Source organism: Carcharhinus amblyrhynchos, chromosome 3 (genome assembly GCF_965287045.1).
Source record: "Carcharhinus amblyrhynchos chromosome 3, sCarAmb.v2.hapA, whole genome shotgun sequence".
NCBI classification, from domain to species: Eukaryota; Metazoa; Chordata; class Chondrichthyes; order Carcharhiniformes; family Carcharhinidae; genus Carcharhinus; species Carcharhinus amblyrhynchos.
In genome coordinates this window covers 123,359,190-123,379,753 of record NC_137326.1, presented here as the reverse complement: position 1 = coordinate 123,379,753, position 20,564 = coordinate 123,359,190, and the positions used below count along the sequence as shown (strand labels likewise).

Below are 20,564 nucleotides of genomic sequence, written 5' to 3'. Positions count from 1 at the left end.
TCCGGTCTCCTTCCACAGTCCAACGATGTGCAGGTTAGGCAGATTGGCCATGATATATTGTCCCTCAGTGTTCCAAAATGCGGTAGATTAGGGAGATTGGTGGGGTTAATTCCTGGGGTTATGGAGATAGGGCGGGGTGGGGTGGGCCTAGGTAAGATACTCTGTTGGTGGGTCGGTGCAGAATTGGTGGGCCAAATGGCCATCTTCTGTACTGTAGGGATTCTATGATTCTGCGACTGGAAGACATCAAAGGATAGATATTTGCTTTGGGTGACAGTACAAGGTAGGCGCTATTGCAATTACGCACTCTGCCCGATAATTGGTTTCACAGAAATCAAAGGAAGCTAGTGTTAGGTGGCTCATTAAACAAGTGGCAGATGCAAACCAACCATGTTGCAACACTGACCAAGGCAAATTTCTATTACAATGTGCATAATACAAGTTGCAAAGGTCTGCCTCACTGGTGATACATTTTTATGTCAATAGCAGTTTCATCATGAAGTTTATCCTCACATAGTTTAACTGATTTTCATATCTTACCTAGGTGAGACTTTGATGGAATAATATCAGGGCAATGCCAAGTTCAACTGTAACAAGGGCTAGATGTTTCCAGGGCGTACAGGAAGGAGTCAAACTGTGCTAGCAGCAACAAGCAAGTCACAGATTTTCCCAGCACTATTAAAAAGGTTCTTTTAGCAAAAAGGTTCACAGTGTTAACAGAACTTCCTCATTCATTTTACAGCACATTGGAGTAACGCCTGATAGTGATTTTTTACACTTTGGTGGAAATCACAGTGAAGAAAGGGATCTATGTCAGTAGATTACTGAACAGTGTGGCTACAAATGTAAAAATGCAGCAAAAATTAAATGAGTATGCATATAAATAAATGTAGCTTCCAGCATGAAGCTCCATTGTAACTGATAATCTTAAATTGGTTGTTAGTGTAATTCTTGGGACATTCAGATTGTTCGACAAGTGCTGCCCAGTCACAGAATCACATCTAACGTTAGACATGCAAGGACCTGTCCTCTTCAGGCAAAAGGAATATCTCCAGATGTTGCACCTTTTTGAATAAAAAGCTCACTGATGCATTCACCATGACAACATCTCGACCAATTACAGCTAGCTTGTCGACCAATTAGCACACCATTTTTCATGCAGTATAAATTGATCTTCCCTTTGAAATTTGGTATTCTCGCATCTGTCCTGATGAGTGCAATGTGAAAAGCTTCGATAGCATGTCTCCTTTCTCAGCAATATTCAAGTTCATTATAACCAAAGTGACTATAAAAATGTAATACTAAGTCAAGAAGAAAATATTAACACATGGACTCTTAAGTGTTTGAACAGGAGTTTGTTCATGGTGCAGCAGGTCACAATTGTTATGCGCTTGCACTCTCTGTCATATGATTATAAGAGCACACAGGTGTTAACTTTAATTGCAGGGTAGGGGAAACTAAAGATTTTTGTGCCTCCCTCCAATGCTGTAGAATAACCTGTGAAATTTTCTAAAGCAACCATTTGTATATTATTAACTTTCTTCATTTCCTTGTGGTCTGCTTCTTCGATTATCTCTTTAAAGGATTTGGTTTGGATACAGAAAGAGAGGCAGACACAGCAATAAGGAATATTAAATAAATCACACTAATAAATCACACTAGACCTAGTAGTTGAAGGACAGTGGAAAGGTGAAGTGTGTCTATTTAAAAAACAAGCCTCACACTCCCACCCAGTGTTCATTTACGTTTGTTATGAGCGTTGAATTCTTATTCTGCATCTTAAACGTATGGCTCTTGGTGATTATCAGATGCTTCTCTCAAATATCTGTACCTGAATTCCACCTCCACAAGGCTCAGTTCCTTTAGATCTGCACTGAGTTCAAAGGCCCTCAGGATAGGATCCTCTTCTGTGAGCATTATCAGTGATGGACTAGACAGGCAGCGATAGATGTCAAGACGAAACCTACATAAAATAAACTTCTGTCCTTCACATTGTCCAGCACATTGTTTTAGCTTAAATGTCATTCCAATTTTGAACATAACACGCTAATGAAGGCATTCTGAGACTTTGGGATTGTGGAATATACTTTGAGAAAGGTGCTGTTACTAATATTTGACAAATATGGATATCCAATTGGCGCAAATGTTTTGACGTTGAAATAATAGCCAAATTATTAATACTTGACTAGATAGCGGGAGCCTTTATTTTTAGATTTTCAAACCCAAGTGGTCTGATTCTGAATCCCAATTTGGTCAAGTGAATTTTGGAAATTCTGTTTGATTGTTCTTAAACACATAACGTGAATGATTGCTACATCACTGCACAAAACATTGTTAAGTGTAGATCTCCACATCCACCCAGGATCTCAGTGAAGTTCATCAACACCACCTGAAGTCATGCAAGCCCATTCAGAACACATGTTCAGCCCTGAATAATGCCGCTTCAAGCTGATGATGCTTGGAAATCCAAGTCGGATTCACAAGAAGTCACACGCACCTTGTTAGGGATCTGCGCACAAGATCCCTAGCTTTGATCCCTCACAAAGCTTCAGTGTAAACATAGGGGGCATGATTAAAAAGTTTTCAGGCAATGCAAAAATTGGCCAAGTGGTTGATCATGAGGAAGGAAGCCACAGGCTGCAGAACGACATCAATACAATGGACAGGAGGACAAAAAAGTGCCAAATGAAATTCAATCCAGAGAGGAATGTAATAATGCCTCTGGGGAGGCCTGCGAAGCAGGGACAAACGTATAGGTGTGGAGGAACAAGGACCTGGGAATGCCTATCCACAGACCCCCATAGACAGCAGGATAGGTAGATAAGATAGTTAAAAAGGCATCTGAGATACTTTCCTTTATTAGCCAAGGCATAGAATGCAAAAGTACTCAGGGAGATTGTGCTAGGACCGGAAAGCATTAGATATACAGCAGCTGGAGTACTGCATACAGTTCTGGTCACCTCATTACACGAAGGATGAGATTACACCAGACAGCATACAGAGGAGATTTACAAGGATATGGCCAGTTTTGGAGACTTTCAGCTGTGGTGAAATATTGGATTTTTAAAATTCATTCGTGGGACATAGGCCTCACTGGCTGACCAGCATTTATTATTAGAGATGCCAGCGTTGGATTGGGGTAAGCACAGTAAAAAGTCTCACAACACCAGGTTGAAGTCCAACAAATTTATTTAGTAGAACAAGCTTTTGGAGCATCGCTCCTTCTTCAAATGAGGAGTTTTGTTCACAAACAGGGTGTATATAGACACAAACTCAATTTATAAGGTAATGGTTGGGATTGTGAGTCTTTACAGGTAATCATGACTTAAAGGTACAGACAATGTGAGTGCAGAGAGAATTAAGCACAGGTTAAAGAGATGTGTATTGTCTCCAGCCAGGACAGTAAGTGAGATTTTGCAACCCAGGCAACTCAAGGGGGTTACAGATAGTGTGATATGAACCTAAGATCCTGATGTTTCTGCTCAGTGATTCTGCGTTATCTTGTATCATGAAGCCCGCCTTGGAAAACGCTTACCCGAAGATCAGAGGCAGAATGCCCGTGACTGTTGAAGTGTTCCCCGACAGGAAGAGATCATTCCTGCCTGGTGACTGTCGAACAGTGTTTATTCATCCGTTGTCATAGCGTCTGCATGGTCTCCCCAATGTACCATGCCTCATAAAGACACCCTCAAAAGAACAGGATATGGCACTCGACTCATCGATTAACAGTTCTGACATGCCACAGTGAAAAATCGCACTGATCCCTTCAGAAAACAAACACAGGACACGGCGGACAGATAATCCTTTGTCGTCCAGTACTTCCCCAAGCTGCAACATCTTCTCCAGAGCCTTCAACATGTCATCGATGAAGACAAACATCTCAACAGGGCCATCCCCACACCCCCGCTCCTTGCCTTCAAACAATCGCACAACCTCAAACAGAACATTGTCCACAGCAAACTACCCAGTCTTCAGGAGAACAGTGACCACAACACCACACAATCTTGTCACAGCAACCTCTGCAAGGTGCGCTGGATCATTAACATGGATGCCACCATCTCACGTGAGAACATCATCCACCAGGTACACGGTGCATACTCTTGCAACTCAGCCAACGTTGTCTACCTAATACGCTGCAGGAAAGGATGTTCTGAGGCATGGCACATTGGAGAAACCAAGCAGACACTACGACAACGGATGAATGGACGCCACTCGACGATCACTGGGCAGGAGTGTTCTCTTCCTGTCGGGGAACACTTCAGCAGTCACAGGCATTCAGCCTCTGATCTTCGGGTAAGCATTCTCCGAGGCAGTCTTCACATCACACGACAATGCAGAATCACTGAACAGAAACTGTTAGCCAAGTTTCGCACACAAGGACGGCATCAACCGGGACCTTGGGTTCATGTATCGATAACTATATCTATACATCTATGTACCTGGTGGATGATGTTCTCACGTGAGAACATCCATGTTAACGATCCAGCACATCTTGCAGAGGTTGCTGTGACAAGATTGTGTGGTGTTGTGGTCACTGTTCTCCTGAAGACTGGGTATATCTATTTGTAACCCCCATGGCTTGCCTGGGCTTGTAAAATCCCACTAACTGTGCTGGCCGGAGACAATACACACCTCTTTAACCTATGCTTAACCTTCTCTCCACGCTCAGTATCTGTACCTATGAGACTTGATTACCTGTAAAGACTCACATTCCAACCATTGTCTTGTAAACTGAGTTTGTGTCTATATATGCCCTGTTTGCGAACACAATTCCTCACTCACCTGAAGAAGGAGCGACACTCCAAAAGCTTGTGCGACCAAATAAACCTGTTGGACTTTAACCTAGTGTTATGAGACTTTTTACGGCATTTATTGCCATCCCTAGTTGCCTAGGAGGGCAACTGAGGGTCAACCACATTGCTGTGGCTCTGGAGTCACATGTAGGCCTGACTGGGTAAGGGTAGCTGAGGTTGGATGTATTCTTTGGAATAAGTCAGACTGAAGAGGAATTTAATTATCTCTAAAACTATGGTGCTAGAATGGATAGGACCAATAACCAGTGGGTTTGGATTTAAGATGATTGTTGAAGGGATTCGAGGACAATCACAAGTATATCTTTTCACCCAGAGAATGGAAGAGGCATGGAACTCACTGCCTGAAAGGATGGTAGAGGCAGAAATCCTCAGAGTATTAAAATCAACGTGCACTTGAAGTGCCGTAACCCAGAGAGCAATGGACCAAGATCTGGAAAGTGGGATTAGGAAGATTGTTCTTTGGTCAGCACAAATACAATGCACATGTTATCCTTACACTGGGTTTTATATATCATCTCATTTCAGAGCAAGTCAATTACCAAAATGTGGCATAATCGAGTAACAAGTGAGAGGGCTCCCATTTTCATCTTTCTGTTATTATTTCCAGTACTGTATCAATAATCTATGTCAAAAACACTTTCTAAATTATATTTATTGTGTGGCTACAAAGATGGCCTGATGGAGAGGTGAACACTTTTCTTTATTTGTCTACATAGGTTCTTACATTACAGAAGTCCATTCAGTCCAATGTGTAACTGCTGACCCTTTAAAAGAAGATGCAATTAGCACCTTTTTTTTTAAATCGAGGGATGTGGGCATTCCTGGAAATGCCAGAAAGCATTGCCCATCCCTCATTGTCCCTGAAAGAATGTGTGTGAGCCTTTCATTTGAACTGCTTAAATCCACACAGCAGAGGTACTTCAACAAGGCATTTAGAAAGGAAGTTTCAGCATTTCGACCCAGTGACACATCTGGACAATGGGATGATGTGTAATTTGGGAGCTGTAGTGTTTCCATGCACCTGCTGCCCTTGGTCATGATTGGCATGGGTCATGGGTGTTGTTAAGAAGCCTTATAAAATCGCTACTTTTTTCCCCCCTTTTTCAAGCATTTATCCAATGATCTTCTGAAAGTTATTGAAGGTTTTCCTGCCTCTAACCTTTCAGCATTTTACATCATAGCAACTAGCTGAAAACAAGAAGCAAAGTTATGTGGGCGATTAGCAGCACAGCGGGTCGGGAGACTCGAACGGTGGCTGTTTAGTGAGATTCCTGCTGGACACCATGGCTTCCGTGTGTCTCCAGCAGCTGGATTTCCGGCACTGTCAGCTCCGTGATGGAAATCGGCATGAAGCTGAATAAATTATTCAAATGAGCATTTTAATCTATTTAACGTATAATTAGCAGGCCCGGGACTGAAATCTCCTCTCGCCTCTCCCCCAAACACTAGGAATGTTTCACTTCAGCAGGTTTTACAATAGCTCTCCACTTGCGGGAAACTGGTGGCCAGACTCTGCTGGAGTGAAGGGGGGGCACTTGAAGCCCCCCCATAAGGTCAGGGGTAAGGGGGCTGGGGTGTTTCCTGGGCATTGCCAACTTAGCAGTGCCATCCTGGGCCCCCAGCACTGCCCAAAGGGGCAAAACAGCAATACCCAAGGGAGCATCGTAGCACTGTCTACCAGGCAATACCAAGGAGGTGGGCCTAATGGATCTGGGTATAAGGGGGGGAGACAGGGCCTCCGAGGGGCAATCTGTGGGAGTGAGGGGTCCCACTGCCACTCTGCATTGTGATCAGTGACAGGAAGGGAGGCCAGTGATCGGGACTCAGCACCTGTTTGGGGGCGGGTTAAGGCTGGCCCGGACATGTTTGATTGGGAGGCCGGCAGTGCCAATCACCACTATGACAGATTGGTACATGCGCAATGGCTGTGAGCCTCTCCAGTGAGAACAGGCCCTGCCCCTGAATCTTTGCAAGATTTCAGCTCGTGCATTCTGTGGGAGATTCATTTTGAAAGTTCCGCTGAAAAATATCAGCATGATTTTTTCCAGTTTTGTGTTTCTGACGCCTTTGAGATCCCTTGTGACTTTTAACTCAGCCCAAATCAGCTAGAACTTTTGTGTGTACCTCATGTTAATTTTGAGGCACTTACCTTTATAAATCTAACTGCAACAATTATCATTACAAACACATTTGTTCTATTATAAAGTTGTTTTACTCACCTAGAGTGGCGCAGGCTATCCTTCTTGTTTTTTGCATTACACAATGTGCATTCACATCCTACTGCATGTGGTCTTGGCAGTGACAGGTCCTGTTTCAGCAACATGGTCAGGATCTCATAGTTATTGCGATGAGCAGCAAGGATAACAGGAGCCACATCCATTGTGGTGGAGTATTCAGGATTCTGAATTCGCTGCATTAATTTCTATTTGGACAAATTCCAACCAAAAGACAGAGAGCAATATGAATAGAGTGCACCAGTGTAACATAGTGCATAAGAATCCACTGCTTATTATTTTTGATGTGTTTCACAATAGATTGAATGTTCCATAACTGCCTGATTTAGAATCATTGAATCCCTACAGTGCAGAAGGAGGCCATTCGGCCTATCAAGTCTACACTGACCAATCCAAGCCCTACTCCTGTAACCCCACATGTTTACCCTGCTAATCCCCATGACACCAGGTCAATTTGCAGCAAGGCAAGGTTGGCAACCTCGGTGAGTATCTTTATAGAGGAAATATTAGAGCAATGAATTTTGGAAGGGTGGGATCCATAACAGGATAGAAATATCACAATGGGGAGGAAAATGTTGTATGATAAACATTAATGTCTGTTTTAATTACAAATGTTATTGAATAAAGTACTTGAAAATAGGGTGTAATTTGTGATTGTGTATTTAAATTAAAATTTGAACATTATCTGAAGAAAATCACCAATTAGATTTCTAAAAATAAATCATGTTCAAATGCACAGTTTTTATTCTTGCTTTACGTAATTAGAAATATTAAACTCAATAGTGAACATTACACATCTACACTAATATAATTTTGAAAACTAAATTGAACAGGTAATTTTGCATTAATTATTTTGATTAATTGCGTGAAACATGGAATCAAAAGATTTCAACTTTTTCAATCATTAATTAAAATATTGCTCATTAAAAAAGTCTTGTTTGTTTCAAAGTTTTGTACAAATAGCAATGGTCAACACCTACGTTAGCATATTAACTCATTTTGGAAAGGAGAATCCAGCATTTTAGGGGGTTGAATTTAGCAGAATACAAGCATTAGACATTCCTATATGTACATTAGGCCTCACCAACTGCAAGTCGGCCCCCAGGGATAATGAAATGTGACTGACTCATTCTGACATTGGGAAAACTTCCATCGTAGGTCACAAAACATTCCATCATCTTAAATTTGATGCCTAATACTCAAAACCTGCAGCCTTAAGTTAAGCTTCTCGCCAACTGTACTTATTACTGTCTTTCTCTCACACACTTCCGCATATAGTTTCTATTAGACTTACTGTGTAAGAGACATTAGCTTATCACCCAGAGTAATGTGATTTTAAAGAAGATTAGATCTTTAAAATTATAATTCAGCACACATTGGTGTGCAAAAGCAGACACACAAGGCATAACTTTATGAGGGAATCTTAATTTTATGAGGGAATCTTTCAAACCTTGCTAAAATTAAGACAGTTCAACACTTAATATATCGCACATTGAATGCCCAAGCCATAACATAGTAAAACTAGGGCCTTAAAGTACAGGCTGAAATGATGCTAAAGATATGTTTTGAGTCAGAATTGCACTTACTTATGGAGCATTTTTTAAAAACCTGTAGTAAATCTCACTGTTTTAAAGTTAAAAAGTACAAATGACTGCTACAAATAACAACAATTGAAAAGATATTGCAGAGCTTTCTAAAAGAATGAGTCATTCTATTGATCGACTTTAGCAGGGTCGTAGGAGGATCGTAATTTATTGTGTAATTCTACAGAGTTCTTACTTGCTCACTGGGGTTACAGTTAATACAAAGATGACATTATATGGAACTGTATGGAGTCCCTGTTTATTCAGAAAAAGTATTGCATAAGCAGTAGAGACAGTTGTTTTGGAAAAATCAATGTAGATTTACTGGTGCAATTAATTGTACAGGATTTCTGTTTAGTCAACATTGCAAGTGGCAGAAACAGTAGTTGTTGTGTAACTGTCCAAGACCCTGTTTATTCAGCAGAGGAAGGGTTCAAGTGCTAGAGATAGTATTTGTTGTGTTAACTCTATGGTGTTGCTGTTCGTTCCAGAATGGAAGGATCAATCAATGGTCTGTACTTGCTAATGTTACACAAAATCTACATTGATCCTTCTGCCAACATCTGGAATGTCAGCCAAATTAAATAAGTTAGATTTTTCCATGAACCCTACCTCATTTTCATTTATGTCGCGATCACACAAGAAAGTGATGTAGGGAAACTTTTTTAGTTACCAGTTCAGATAGACCTCTCGCTGTTTGTTAATTTAATTGCAAGTGCTGTGAGCCTTATAGATCATTGCAGCATAGCTTCATGAAAAAAGGAAGGTTTTCCCTTTTAGTCTGAAGCCAGTTTAAACAACTGGCAAATGTCATTTCCCTCGATGAGTGATGGTTTTTTTTAAAGAAAAACTTATTTTATACTATAATACAATACACCTTTGATTAAACACAAAGATACACAAAATAAACTTTTTTTAAAAGTATTTCTTCTTCCACTATCTTCTCGCCTAACCCATATGTCATCCATAATCAAGAGGGTAAAAAGGAAATTGTACCTATGCTGCTATTTGAATTGATGTTAAGAAGTGCACAGGGAACCCAGGGAGCCAGAACTCATCCCCTGCAGTGGAGTGCTGTCTCGCTTCAATTTAATGTTCCCCCAAAACAGTCTGTCTATGATCAAATTTTCAATGTTTGGATATTCATGGCTGCTAGCCTATATTCTATAGCAAATTGCCATTCAAAGGTCAATCTACCATGACCCAAAGGGAGACTGCTAACACTGTATACAGCTGTGAGAGTTGTTAAGTGAAGGGATTTTGATGAAGGGACTTCTGCCTCCGCAGAATTACAGCCAGCCAGGATTCTACTAGGTTGTGCCCCATGTCATCACCGCAGCCTGTGGGTGAACGGCCAAACCCACATGAAGAGGCACTGATCAAATAAACATTACGAATCTGCTAAATATTTTGTTTGAAGCATAAATGCATTACTGTATTCCGCCACAGGTCCAGATCAAAGATTTTTCTTTTTATTTGTAGCCCCTGACCCGCTGAAAATAGTTCACCTTATGGTGGGCTTCCAGTTGTAGTTGGGTTGTTCAAAGGAAGAGCCTGTTGGAAGCAAAACTCTTTCTTCAAAGCTCAAGGAAGTTAAAAAAAAATGAAATGCCTAACACTCAGATAATGGTCCATTAGAAAAGATGCAGAGACAAACATAAGGAATAAGAGCAGCAATTAGCCCTGGAGCTTGCTGTTCCATTCAATAAGATCACAGCTGATCTCTTACAGCAACTCCATCTTCTCATACTAACTCCCTGGGCGAGATTTTATGGCTTCGCTCAGGCAAGACTCGAAAGTCCCGCCCGGGGCCAACAGAGAATTCCGTTCTATAAGCCTCGCCCACCCCAGAGGCAGTACAATTCTGGCCATATTTCTAAATTCACTTAATGCCCAAAATCTAACAATCTCAGACTTGAATATATCTAACAATTGAGAATTCATATCTCTCTGAGGGCAGAGAGTTCTAAAGGTTCACAAACCTCTGAGTGCAGACATCTCTTGTCATCTGTCTTAAATGGCTGGCCAGTTATCCAGAGAGATTGACCCCTGCTTTCAAAAGCCAGGAAGAAGCAGCATCTCAGCAATTACCCTGTCAAGTCCTCTAAGAATTTTATAAGCTCCACAGAATGTTAACTAATTCTACTCAAATTATCCTCTTCAACCCTGGAATCAATTCAATGAACTGGTAGTGCATCCCCTCGAAGGGAGGAATATAAGACAAGCCTCTGAGGCTAAAGGGGCTGAATGGTCGACCCCTGCTCCTAGTTCATATATTCTTATACCCTTCCTTCGACAAGAAGATCCAATCTATATACAGTACTCCAAATATGGCCTTACAAAGCCCTACATAATTGCAGCAAGACTTCCTTATTCTTATAATACAACCCTCTTGCATTAAAAGGTGAACATACCATTTGCCTTCCTGATTGCTTGCTGTAACTGCGTATCAACTTTCTAAGATTTGTGTGCAAAGAAAAGCAAATACTTTTCTATTCTCCCTCCAAATTAAATAAACTCACATTTCTCAGCATTATTCTCAATCTGTCACCTTCTAGTCCAATTACGTAACCATTCCACATACCTCTGCGATCTCCTCGCATCCTGATCACAGCTTACTTTCCCATTCAGCTCTGTACTGTCAGCAAAGTTGAAAAAATCACACTCGATTCCCTCACTGATATTGATTGTAAAGGGTAGACCCCAACACCAATTCTTATGGGACTCTAAGATAAGAACAGTAAGAAGTCTCACAGCACCAGGTTAAAGTCCAACAGGTTTATTTGATAGTAAACACCACAAGCTTTTGGAACACTGTTCCTTTGTCAGGTGAGTGCAGAGTTCCTTCGTCAGGAAAGTGGAGAGAACTCTCCACTCACCTGACGAAGGAACAGCGTTCTGAAAGCTTGTGGCGTTTACTATCAAATAAACCTGTTGGACTTTAACCTGGTGTTGTGAGACTTCTTATTGTGTTTACCCCAGTCCATCGCCGGCATCTCCACATCACTCCAAGGTAGGTCACAGGGCTACCAGTAAGCTGGAGAAAGGTGCATGGTACAGCAAAACTAAAAACAGCATTGAGAGTTACACAGAGCATAACAGAAACAAAAATTCACCAACCGCTATAGTTGGCTTAGACGATCGTCTGGGCCGATGATTGAGAAGAATATCAACAGCGCCAACAACCTCAGAACTAATCGCGACCAGCAGTGCATCTGTAGTCTGGAACAAATAGAAAGAAGGTACTCAACTTTTAAAAGATTTACGTTTGGAAAACAGAAAAACACACTTAACAATGCAAAATATTGGCACCTGACAACCACGTTCCAAGAGAACCTGCAGGATATCCAGATTTTCATTTTCAATTGCTATGGTGACGGCATTCCTCCCCAGCACATCCACACAGTTTATATTCAGCTCACTGAACTTCTCATCAAGCAGCTTTTTGACCATGTAATTGTCTCCTGAAACAACCAGAGTGGCAGATATTAAAAACTTCATGTCATCCAATTTAATGTTAAAAAAAGCATGTGCTTCACACAAAATACAATCATTTGTGATGGTGTTTAGGGTGGAGGATGTGAAATAAAAGTGTTCCAGAATGGGACATGTTACTTGTTATACAGCCCATGTAAACATCACAAACTTCTAAATCAGTTACAACACGGGATGGCATGGTGGCACAGTGGTAAGCACTGCTGCCTCATAGCTCCAGGGACCCGGGTTCGATTCCTGACTTGGGTCACTATCTGTGCGGAGTCTGCACCTTCTCCCTGTGTCTGCATGGGTTTCCTCCGGGTGCTCCAGTTTCCTCCCACACTCCAAAGATGTGTGTGTTCGGTGGATTGGCCATGTTAAATTGCCCTTTAGTGCCAGGGGGACTAGTTAAGGTAAATGCATGAGGTTATGGCGATAGGGCCTGGATGGGACTGGGGTCGGTGCAGACTCAAGGGGCTGAATGGCCTCCTTCTGCATTGTAGGATTCTGTAATGTCAGAACCAAAGTTATTGCTGCTCTGCCGCAATTGGGTTTTTAATTCCATCCCTAAGAGCATTTCTACTTTTCCAATTTTTCTATTGTTGTTATATACTGTTGTTGTCATGGATAGTGGTGCAATAGTAATGGCACTGGGCTAGTAAACCAGAGGCCAGGACTATTGGTCTGGAGACACAAGTTCAAATCCCACCACAGCAGCTGGTGGAACTGTAATTCAACCAATACAATCTGGAATTGAAAGCTAACCTCAGTCAAGGTCATCATGAAACCACTGTCGACTGTTGTCAAAAATCCAATTGCCCTTTAGGGAAGTGCAATAATTGACAACCACCGGTTAGCTAATAAACAACGGTATGTTTAGGATGATGGCACAGTGACTACACTGCTGCCTCTCAGTGCCAGGGACCCAGGTTCAATTCCCAGCTTGGGTCACTACGAAGCTTGCACATTCTCTCTGAGTCTACACGGATTTCTTCCAGGTGCTCCAGTTTCCTCTCACAGTCCAAGAGACGTGCTAGTTGGCCATGCTAAATTCTCCCTCAGTGTACCCAAACAGGCACCGAAATGTGGCGACTAGTGGATTTTCACAGTAACTTCATTGCAGTGTGAATGTAAGCCTACTTGTGACTAATAAATAAATTTTACATTACTTTAAACTGAATACAAGGTGATACAACTGATGTATTCATTCTCAACTCTCGGATTAATCTGGCTACAAAATTGTGCACTTTGATCCCTGCGCCAATTCTCCATTGGGCAATCCTGGTCATTTGACCATTCCAATGCACGCCCCCTTAAAGGGGCTAACAGTTGCAGAAGGCAATCTGTGTCCTTACCCAGCCCAGCCTACATGTGATCCGCAGCAATGTTAACTGCCCTCTGAAATGGCCAAGCTAGCCAGTCAGTTCAAGGGCAATTAGAGATGGGCAATAAATACTGTTCTTGCCAGTGATGCCTACATCCCAATTGAAAAACAAAGTATAATGCCAATGACTCTCTGAGCAAGGTTGCTAATTGAGGCAGGTTTCTGAAATGAGCTTGAACGTTTCAGAATGATAGTTCCACATTCATGGTCAATGACAGAAATGAAGGAAAAAAGAGAAGTTCCTCTTTTAGCGCTGTGACTGAAAATGATCTGCTCGCTAACCCGCATTGGTTCCACATCCAGCAATGCCTTCAATTTAAAATTTTCATCCTGCCTTGAAATCTATCTGGCTTCGTCCTTCCCTCTTATGCCGACCTCCTCTAACCCAACAACACACCAAGAAATCTACAATCTTCTATTCAATGCATTCTTTAATTTTTCACTGGCAGCCACACTTTTCATAGGGAGGGAAATAGGAGTCACATGTTTTACAAGAGGAATCCTCCAATTTCCTCCTGTGAAGTACCTTGGAATACTTTGCTGCATTAAATGGATATTCTGTGTTGTTATTTTACTTGAAGTTTCAGAGCTAAATATTGAAGCCAGTTTTATGACTAACTCATGAGCAAAGTAGAATCTGAGCTTAGATCAGGACATCTTTTAATACCTTGTCATGCGTAATTGTAATAAGAGTGCAGAGGCAAAAGTCCCTTCACCAAAATCCCTTTATTTACAAACTCTTAACAGCGGTACACAGAGTGCTGTCAATCAGCAGCCTGCCTCCGGGGGTGTCAGAGGAACTGGCACTCCCAGTTAAATACAAGGCAAAGATTCCCTGCTTGATCCATCAATTGGATCCTTAATCAGGGAACTCTTTTTGTAGATCCTTAATCAGTGAGTTCATACCCCAATAGGAGGGTGTAACCACAATGGCCTGATTGAAGTCATTACAGTATTCCAGAAGTGAAAAGCAAATGAGGTAAAGTGGAAGAGTTAAGTAATGACCATCACTTGCAGCAATACACATATCTTAAAATATAAATGAAATTATCCTCATGCTTGCAGTTCAAACAGTGAATAATAAACTTCATTCCACACATTTTTAATTTGTCTATCTATTAGCCACAGACTATAAAATCTTCTGTATTGAGTACTAAACAATTTATTCTGCTTCTTTCCATGGTGCATTCTTTGGGCATAATGTGTTCCATCTGATCTTATAATTTGACTATCCATTGGAAAAAAATCTTTAGTGTAGATTCATGTAAACTGTAATGAGCTAACTATGTTAGTGGTTGTGGGTTTCAATAAAAAGAATAGAGCATGGTTTGCACAATTAGATTCAAAGTAACACATAACAGGTTTTTTTGAGAGATGTTCTCTTCACTGCACAAAATGCAAACTGAATGCAAAACCCTAATGACACCACCATCAAATCATACGATCAGCTCTTAAAGCAACCTGCAACCCTTTTAAATATATAAGATACACCATGTGACAGCAGCATTTACAGGTGATGCCTGAATTTCATCCCACAGCTATTATTTAGCATCATCTCAGTGCTGCCTTAATCCAGCAGTAGACTTTTTTCATTTTACCGATATTTTAAGAACATAAGAACATAAGAAATAGGAGCAGGAGTAGGCCATCTAGCCCTTCGAGCCTGCCCCGCCATTCAATAAGATCATGGCTGATCTGTCGTGGCTCAGTTCCACTTTCCCGCCCTCTCCCCATAACCCTTAATCCCCTCTCTTATCAAGAACCCATCAACCCGCTTCTTAAAAATATTTAGCGAGGCAGCCTCCACCACTTCAACGGGCAGAGAATTCCAGAGATTCACCACCCTTTGAGTGAAGAAGTTCCTCCTCAACTCCGTTCTAAACCGCCTCCCCTTTATCTTGAGGCTGTGCCCCCTAGTCCTACTGTCTTTTTTGAGCGGGAAGAGTCTCTCCACCTCTATCCTATCCATCCCATTCATCATCTTATACGTCTCAATGAGATCTCCCCTCATTCTTCTAAACTCTAACGAGTACAAGCCCAGTTTATTCAGCCTCTCCTCATAGCTCAACCCCCTCAACTCCGGTATCAGCCTAGTAAACCTCCTCTGCACTCCCTCCAAGGCCAAAATATCTTTGCGCAGGTGTGGCGCCCAAAAATGCACACAGTACTCCAGTTGCGGCCTCACCAATGCCCTATACAGCTGCAGCAAGACCTCCCTACTTTTATATTCAATCCCCTTCGCTATGAAGGCCAGCATCCCATTCGCCTTCCTGACCACCTGCTGCACCTGCAAGCTGGGTTTTTGCGACTCATGCACAAGGACCCCGAGGTCCCTCTGCACCGTCGCCTGCTGCAGTTTTTCGCCTCGTAAGTAATAGTCCTTCCTACCATTCTTCCTACCAAAGTGGACCACCTCACACTTGCCAACATTAAATTCCATTTGCCATTTCCTGGCCCATTCGCCCAGCCTATCTAGATCCTTCTGCAGACTCTCCACACCCTCCGCACAATTTGCCGTTCCCCCAATCTTGGTGTCATCAGCAAATTTCGACACTCTACACTCGGTTCCCTCCTCCAGATCATCTATATAAATGGTAAAAAGCTGAGGTCCCAGCACCGACCCCTGGGGCACTCCACTAGTCACCATCCGCCAATCCGAATAGCACCCGTTGACCCCCACTCTCTGCCTCCTATTTGACAACCAATCCTCTATCCACGCTAACACCCTACCCCCAACTCCATGTCCCTCGACCTTCTGCAATAACCTCTTGTGAGGCACTTTGTCAAACGCTTTCTGAAAATCTAGAAAGACCACATCCACCGGCTCTCCTCTATCCACCGCCCTAGACACATCCTCATAGAACTCCAGTAAATTTGTCAGACACGACTTCCCTTTAATGAAACCGTGCTGCGTCTGCTCTATCAAGCAATTCCCTTCAAGATGTCTCGCAATTTCCTCCTTAATGACAGATTCTAACATTTTACCTACCACAGATGTTAAACTAACCGGCCTATAATTCCCCGCCTTTTGCCTGGCACCCTTCTTAAACAACGGCGTAACATTAGCCGTTTTCCAATCATCCGGCACTTCCCCGGAATCCAGCGACGTTTGGAAAATAACCACCAAGGCATCCACTACCACCTCCGCCATTTCTTTCAGAACCCTCGGATGCATTCCATCCGGTCCTGGGGACTTGTCCACAATCAGCCCCTCCAGTCTGTCGAGCACCGCCTTTCTAGTAACAGTAATGTCATTAAGACCCTCCAGTCCTACCACCTTTCTATCGCTAACACCCGGCAAATTATTCACGTCCTCCTCCGTGAAGACAGAAACAAAAAAGTTATTCAATACCTTAGCCATATCCCCATCCCCTACCACTAGGTCCCCTTTCTCATCCTCTAAAGGACCAACATTCACCCTAGCCAGCCTCTTCCTTTTTATATATTTATAAAAACTCTTGCTATCCTTTTTTATATTAAGCGCTAGCCCAGCTTCATAGTTTCTCCTACCCTTCCTTATCAACTTCTTTGTCAATCTTTGTTGACATTTGAACCTCTCCCAATCCTCTTCTCGCCCACTACTCTTAGCTACTCTAAATTCCTCCGCTTTTAGTTTAACACTTTCCTTCACCTCCTTCGTTATCCACGACTTATTACCTCTCCTCTTACTATCCTTTTTGACCATCGGAATAAATTTCCGTTGAGCACCAAGAAAGATCTCCTTAAAGATCCTCCACTGCTCCTTAACAGACCCTCCCTCCAACGCGCTCTCCCAGTCCACATTCGCCAATTCTTCTCTCATCCTACCGTATTTCCCTCTATTCAAACAAAGGACGCGTGTCCGGGAACCCACTTTCTCCTCCTCCATCTGCACCAGAAACTCCACCATACAATGATCACTCTCCCCAAGAGGATCCTTCACCACAAGGTCCCTAATTCTACCCGCTTCATTACATAGCACCAGATCCAAGATAGCTCGCTCCCTCGTCGGCTCCAACACACACTGTTCGAGGAAACTATCCCGGCAGCATTCCAAGAACTCTTCCTCGAGCCCCCCACGTCCAACATGGGTCGACCAATCAATATGCAGATTGAAATCCCCCATAACTATGGCCATCCCATTCCTGCACGCCGCACTTATTTGCGCGTTAACAGCCCGCCCCATCTCCAGATCATTATTCGGGGGCCTATAGACGACACCCACCAGCGTCTTCCTCCCTTTGCTGTTCCTAATCTCCACCCACAACGATTCCACCCTCTGCTCCTTGGCTCCAATATCATCCCTTGCTACCACCGTGATGCTATCCTTAATCAGCAGAGCTACGCCCCCCCCCTTTTCCCTCCTGTCTATCCTTCCTAAACACTTGATAGCCCTGTACATTCAGCTCCTAGTCCCTGTCACCCTGCAGCCACGTCTCTGTAATGGCCACCAGATCGTATCCATTTGTGTCGATCTGCGCCATCAGCTCATCCACTTTATTCCGAATGCTTCGTGCATTCAGATAAAGTGCTTTCATCCCAGCCTTCACCTGGACCCTATTTGCCGCAACGCCACCAACTATACTCACGCCCCCTACTCCCTCTATTATTGGGACATCCTCGGCCTCTTCCCTTACATGTACACTCTCCTTAACTTTAGACCTTGTAAGGTCACCTACCCTCACACCCTCCCCCCCCATAATTAGTTTAAAGCCCTGTCTACAGTCCTCTTTACTCGATTCGCCAGCACTCTGGTCCCAGCACGGTTCAGACCAACCCCATCCCTCCCGAACAGGTCCCACCTACCCCAATACTGGTGCCAATGCCCCATAAATTCAAACCCATTCCTCCCACACCAATCCCTGAGCCACCCATTCACTTCCTTAATCCTGTCAACCCTACGCCCATCTGCACACGGTTCAGGCAGTAGCCCAGAGATAACCACCTTGTCGGTTCTACTTTTTAATTCCATTCCAAGCTTTTCATACTCCCTCCCCAGATCCTCAGTCTGCATTTTGCTTACGTCGCCAGCACCCACATGTACCACAATTTTGTTTTAAGAATTAGCAGTGTTGAGTGAGCAATTGGCTGACACTTAATTTCAGAGTTCACAAGCCACCCACTCAGCACTGCAATTTTGCCTGAGCAGTTTATGCCAGCATCAATGGCTACCCAGAAATTAAATTCTCAGGCTGCTGCTAGTTGCAGGAAATTGGAAACTTTTTGAACCACCCATTGTTAACAGGTTTGTATTATAATGTAAGGTTTTCTTTTTCAGCAAGAAAACTACACACACACATCTGAAGTAGCTTTCTTATAGACACAAACATACAAGAATCAATCTTCCTTACCCATGCGTTAGATGAGATTGTAAATAGTTCATTTTTTTAATACAATTTCCCTTTAATTTTTAAACCTGCCATCAACTCAAAACAATTGTTGCAGCACCTGGAGGCAGGAGGGTGTAGCTACAATGCTTACAGAGATGGTTTCCATTATAAATGTATATAGAGGAATTTAGAACGGCAAACACTGATAGGAATTGCAAGCATGATAATATATACATGGAATCATTACAGTAGCTGCCCGACTATGTTTTATATTTATGCTTATAAGTCAAAAGCAATAATTGCTCATGCAGGCAGCAATAAGCTCCAAAAGGATTTATTAAATTAAAAGCAAAAAACTGCTGATGCTGGAAATCTGAAACAGAAACAGAAGCTGCTGGAAAGTCTCAGCAGGTCTGGCAGCATCTATGGAGAGAGAAACAGAGTTAACATTTCGTGTCCATATGTTTTTCAGAGATGTCTAGACCCGAAGATCTGGATTCTTCCCTTCACTTCTCCATCTCTCTTTCCTCTATTAAGATGCTCCTTAAAACCTATACCTCTGGCAAATTTTTCATCATCCAACCTCATAAATCATTTTTTTCAGCTCTGAAGAAGTCATACAGACTCAAAACTCTGTCTCTCCCCCTACCAATGCTGCTCGACATACTGAAACTTTTCTTTATTCATCTGTGGGACATGGGTGTTGCTGGCTGGCCAGCATTTATTGCCCATCCCAAGTTGCCCAAGGGCAGTTGAGAGTCAACCACATTGCTGGAGTCACATATAGGCCAGACCAGATAAGGATGGCAGATTTCCTTCCCTAAAGGACATTAGTGAACCAGATGGGTTTTCCCGACAATCAACAAAGGTTTCATGGTCATCCGTAGGTTCTTAATTCCAGATTATTTTTATTAAATTCAAATTTTACCAGCTGCCATGGTGGGATTTGAACACAAGTCCCCAGAACATTAGCTGAGTTTCTGGATTAATAGTCTAGTGATAATACCACCAGGCCATCCTTTCCCTAGCGTTTTGTGTTTTGAATTCAGATTTCCAGTATTTGCATTATTTTATTTTTATTTTAGAGTTTAATTCACTGCCACTTCTCTTCCAGGAATGCCTACCTTAAAGAAATTCTCCTCTTCTCTCCAACAGCATACTTGTTTATCTCTTTCGCCATGTCCACCTGCATTGCTTTCCATTTCCCTCCTGGTGTTTGATAAGGTGTTTACCAAAACTCATTTCCATGGCCTCATTTCCTTCCTCAGCGACTGTCTTTGTCTCTGACTCAACATGGATTCCAACTGAAATTCAGTTCTTCATGTTACAAATCCACCCAGGATTACAGGTATATCCGGGATATACGTTCCACGGACTGCTGTTCTCACCGCATGCTGAGATCCACACTCAGTACTATGTGCTCTCATATCTACATACACAACCTCCCTCTCCAGCATACTGACTCAGCCTATCTCAAAGCTTGTCCCCATTTCTATCTTATTTTGTCTCATCTGACACCTTGATCCTTATTAAAGTCTGCATAGAGGATTAGCTTTGTTTAAGTATCACACTTAATTCTTGTACATTTTCCAAGTCATGTTTTATGGAAACACCTTCACTGTTTAAAAATAGACTATCTTTTCATCGTAAGTAATTCTAGGGTGATATGAGTATACATAAATACATAGAAGTTCATAGAAACCTTACAGCGCAGAAAGAGGCCATTTAACCCATCGAGTCTGCATCAACAACAATCCCACCCC

At 42.5% G+C, this 20,564-nt stretch overlaps 1 protein-coding gene across 3 annotated transcripts in view; it reads right to left on the bottom strand.

The window, feature by feature from the left end:
- trpc1 (transient receptor potential cation channel, subfamily C, member 1) overlaps window positions 1-20,564 on the bottom strand; it is a 72,911-nt gene that overhangs the window by 47,561 nt on the left and 4,786 nt on the right. For 2 of the 3 annotated variants that reach the window (XM_080185950.1, XM_080185952.1), the window contains exons 2-5: window positions 11,944-12,095; window positions 11,752-11,853; window positions 7,034-7,236; window positions 1,832-1,963 (exon numbers count right to left, since the gene is read on the bottom strand). In XM_080185950.1, the coding sequence (XP_080042076.1) occupies window positions 1,832-1,963; window positions 7,034-7,236; window positions 11,752-11,853; window positions 11,944-12,095 (589 nt within the window). Of the gene's footprint in view, window positions 1-1,831; window positions 1,964-7,033; window positions 7,237-11,751; window positions 11,854-11,943; window positions 12,096-19,925; window positions 20,138-20,564 lie in introns of those variants that run through there. The other variant, XM_080185953.1, reaches the window with a different exon arrangement.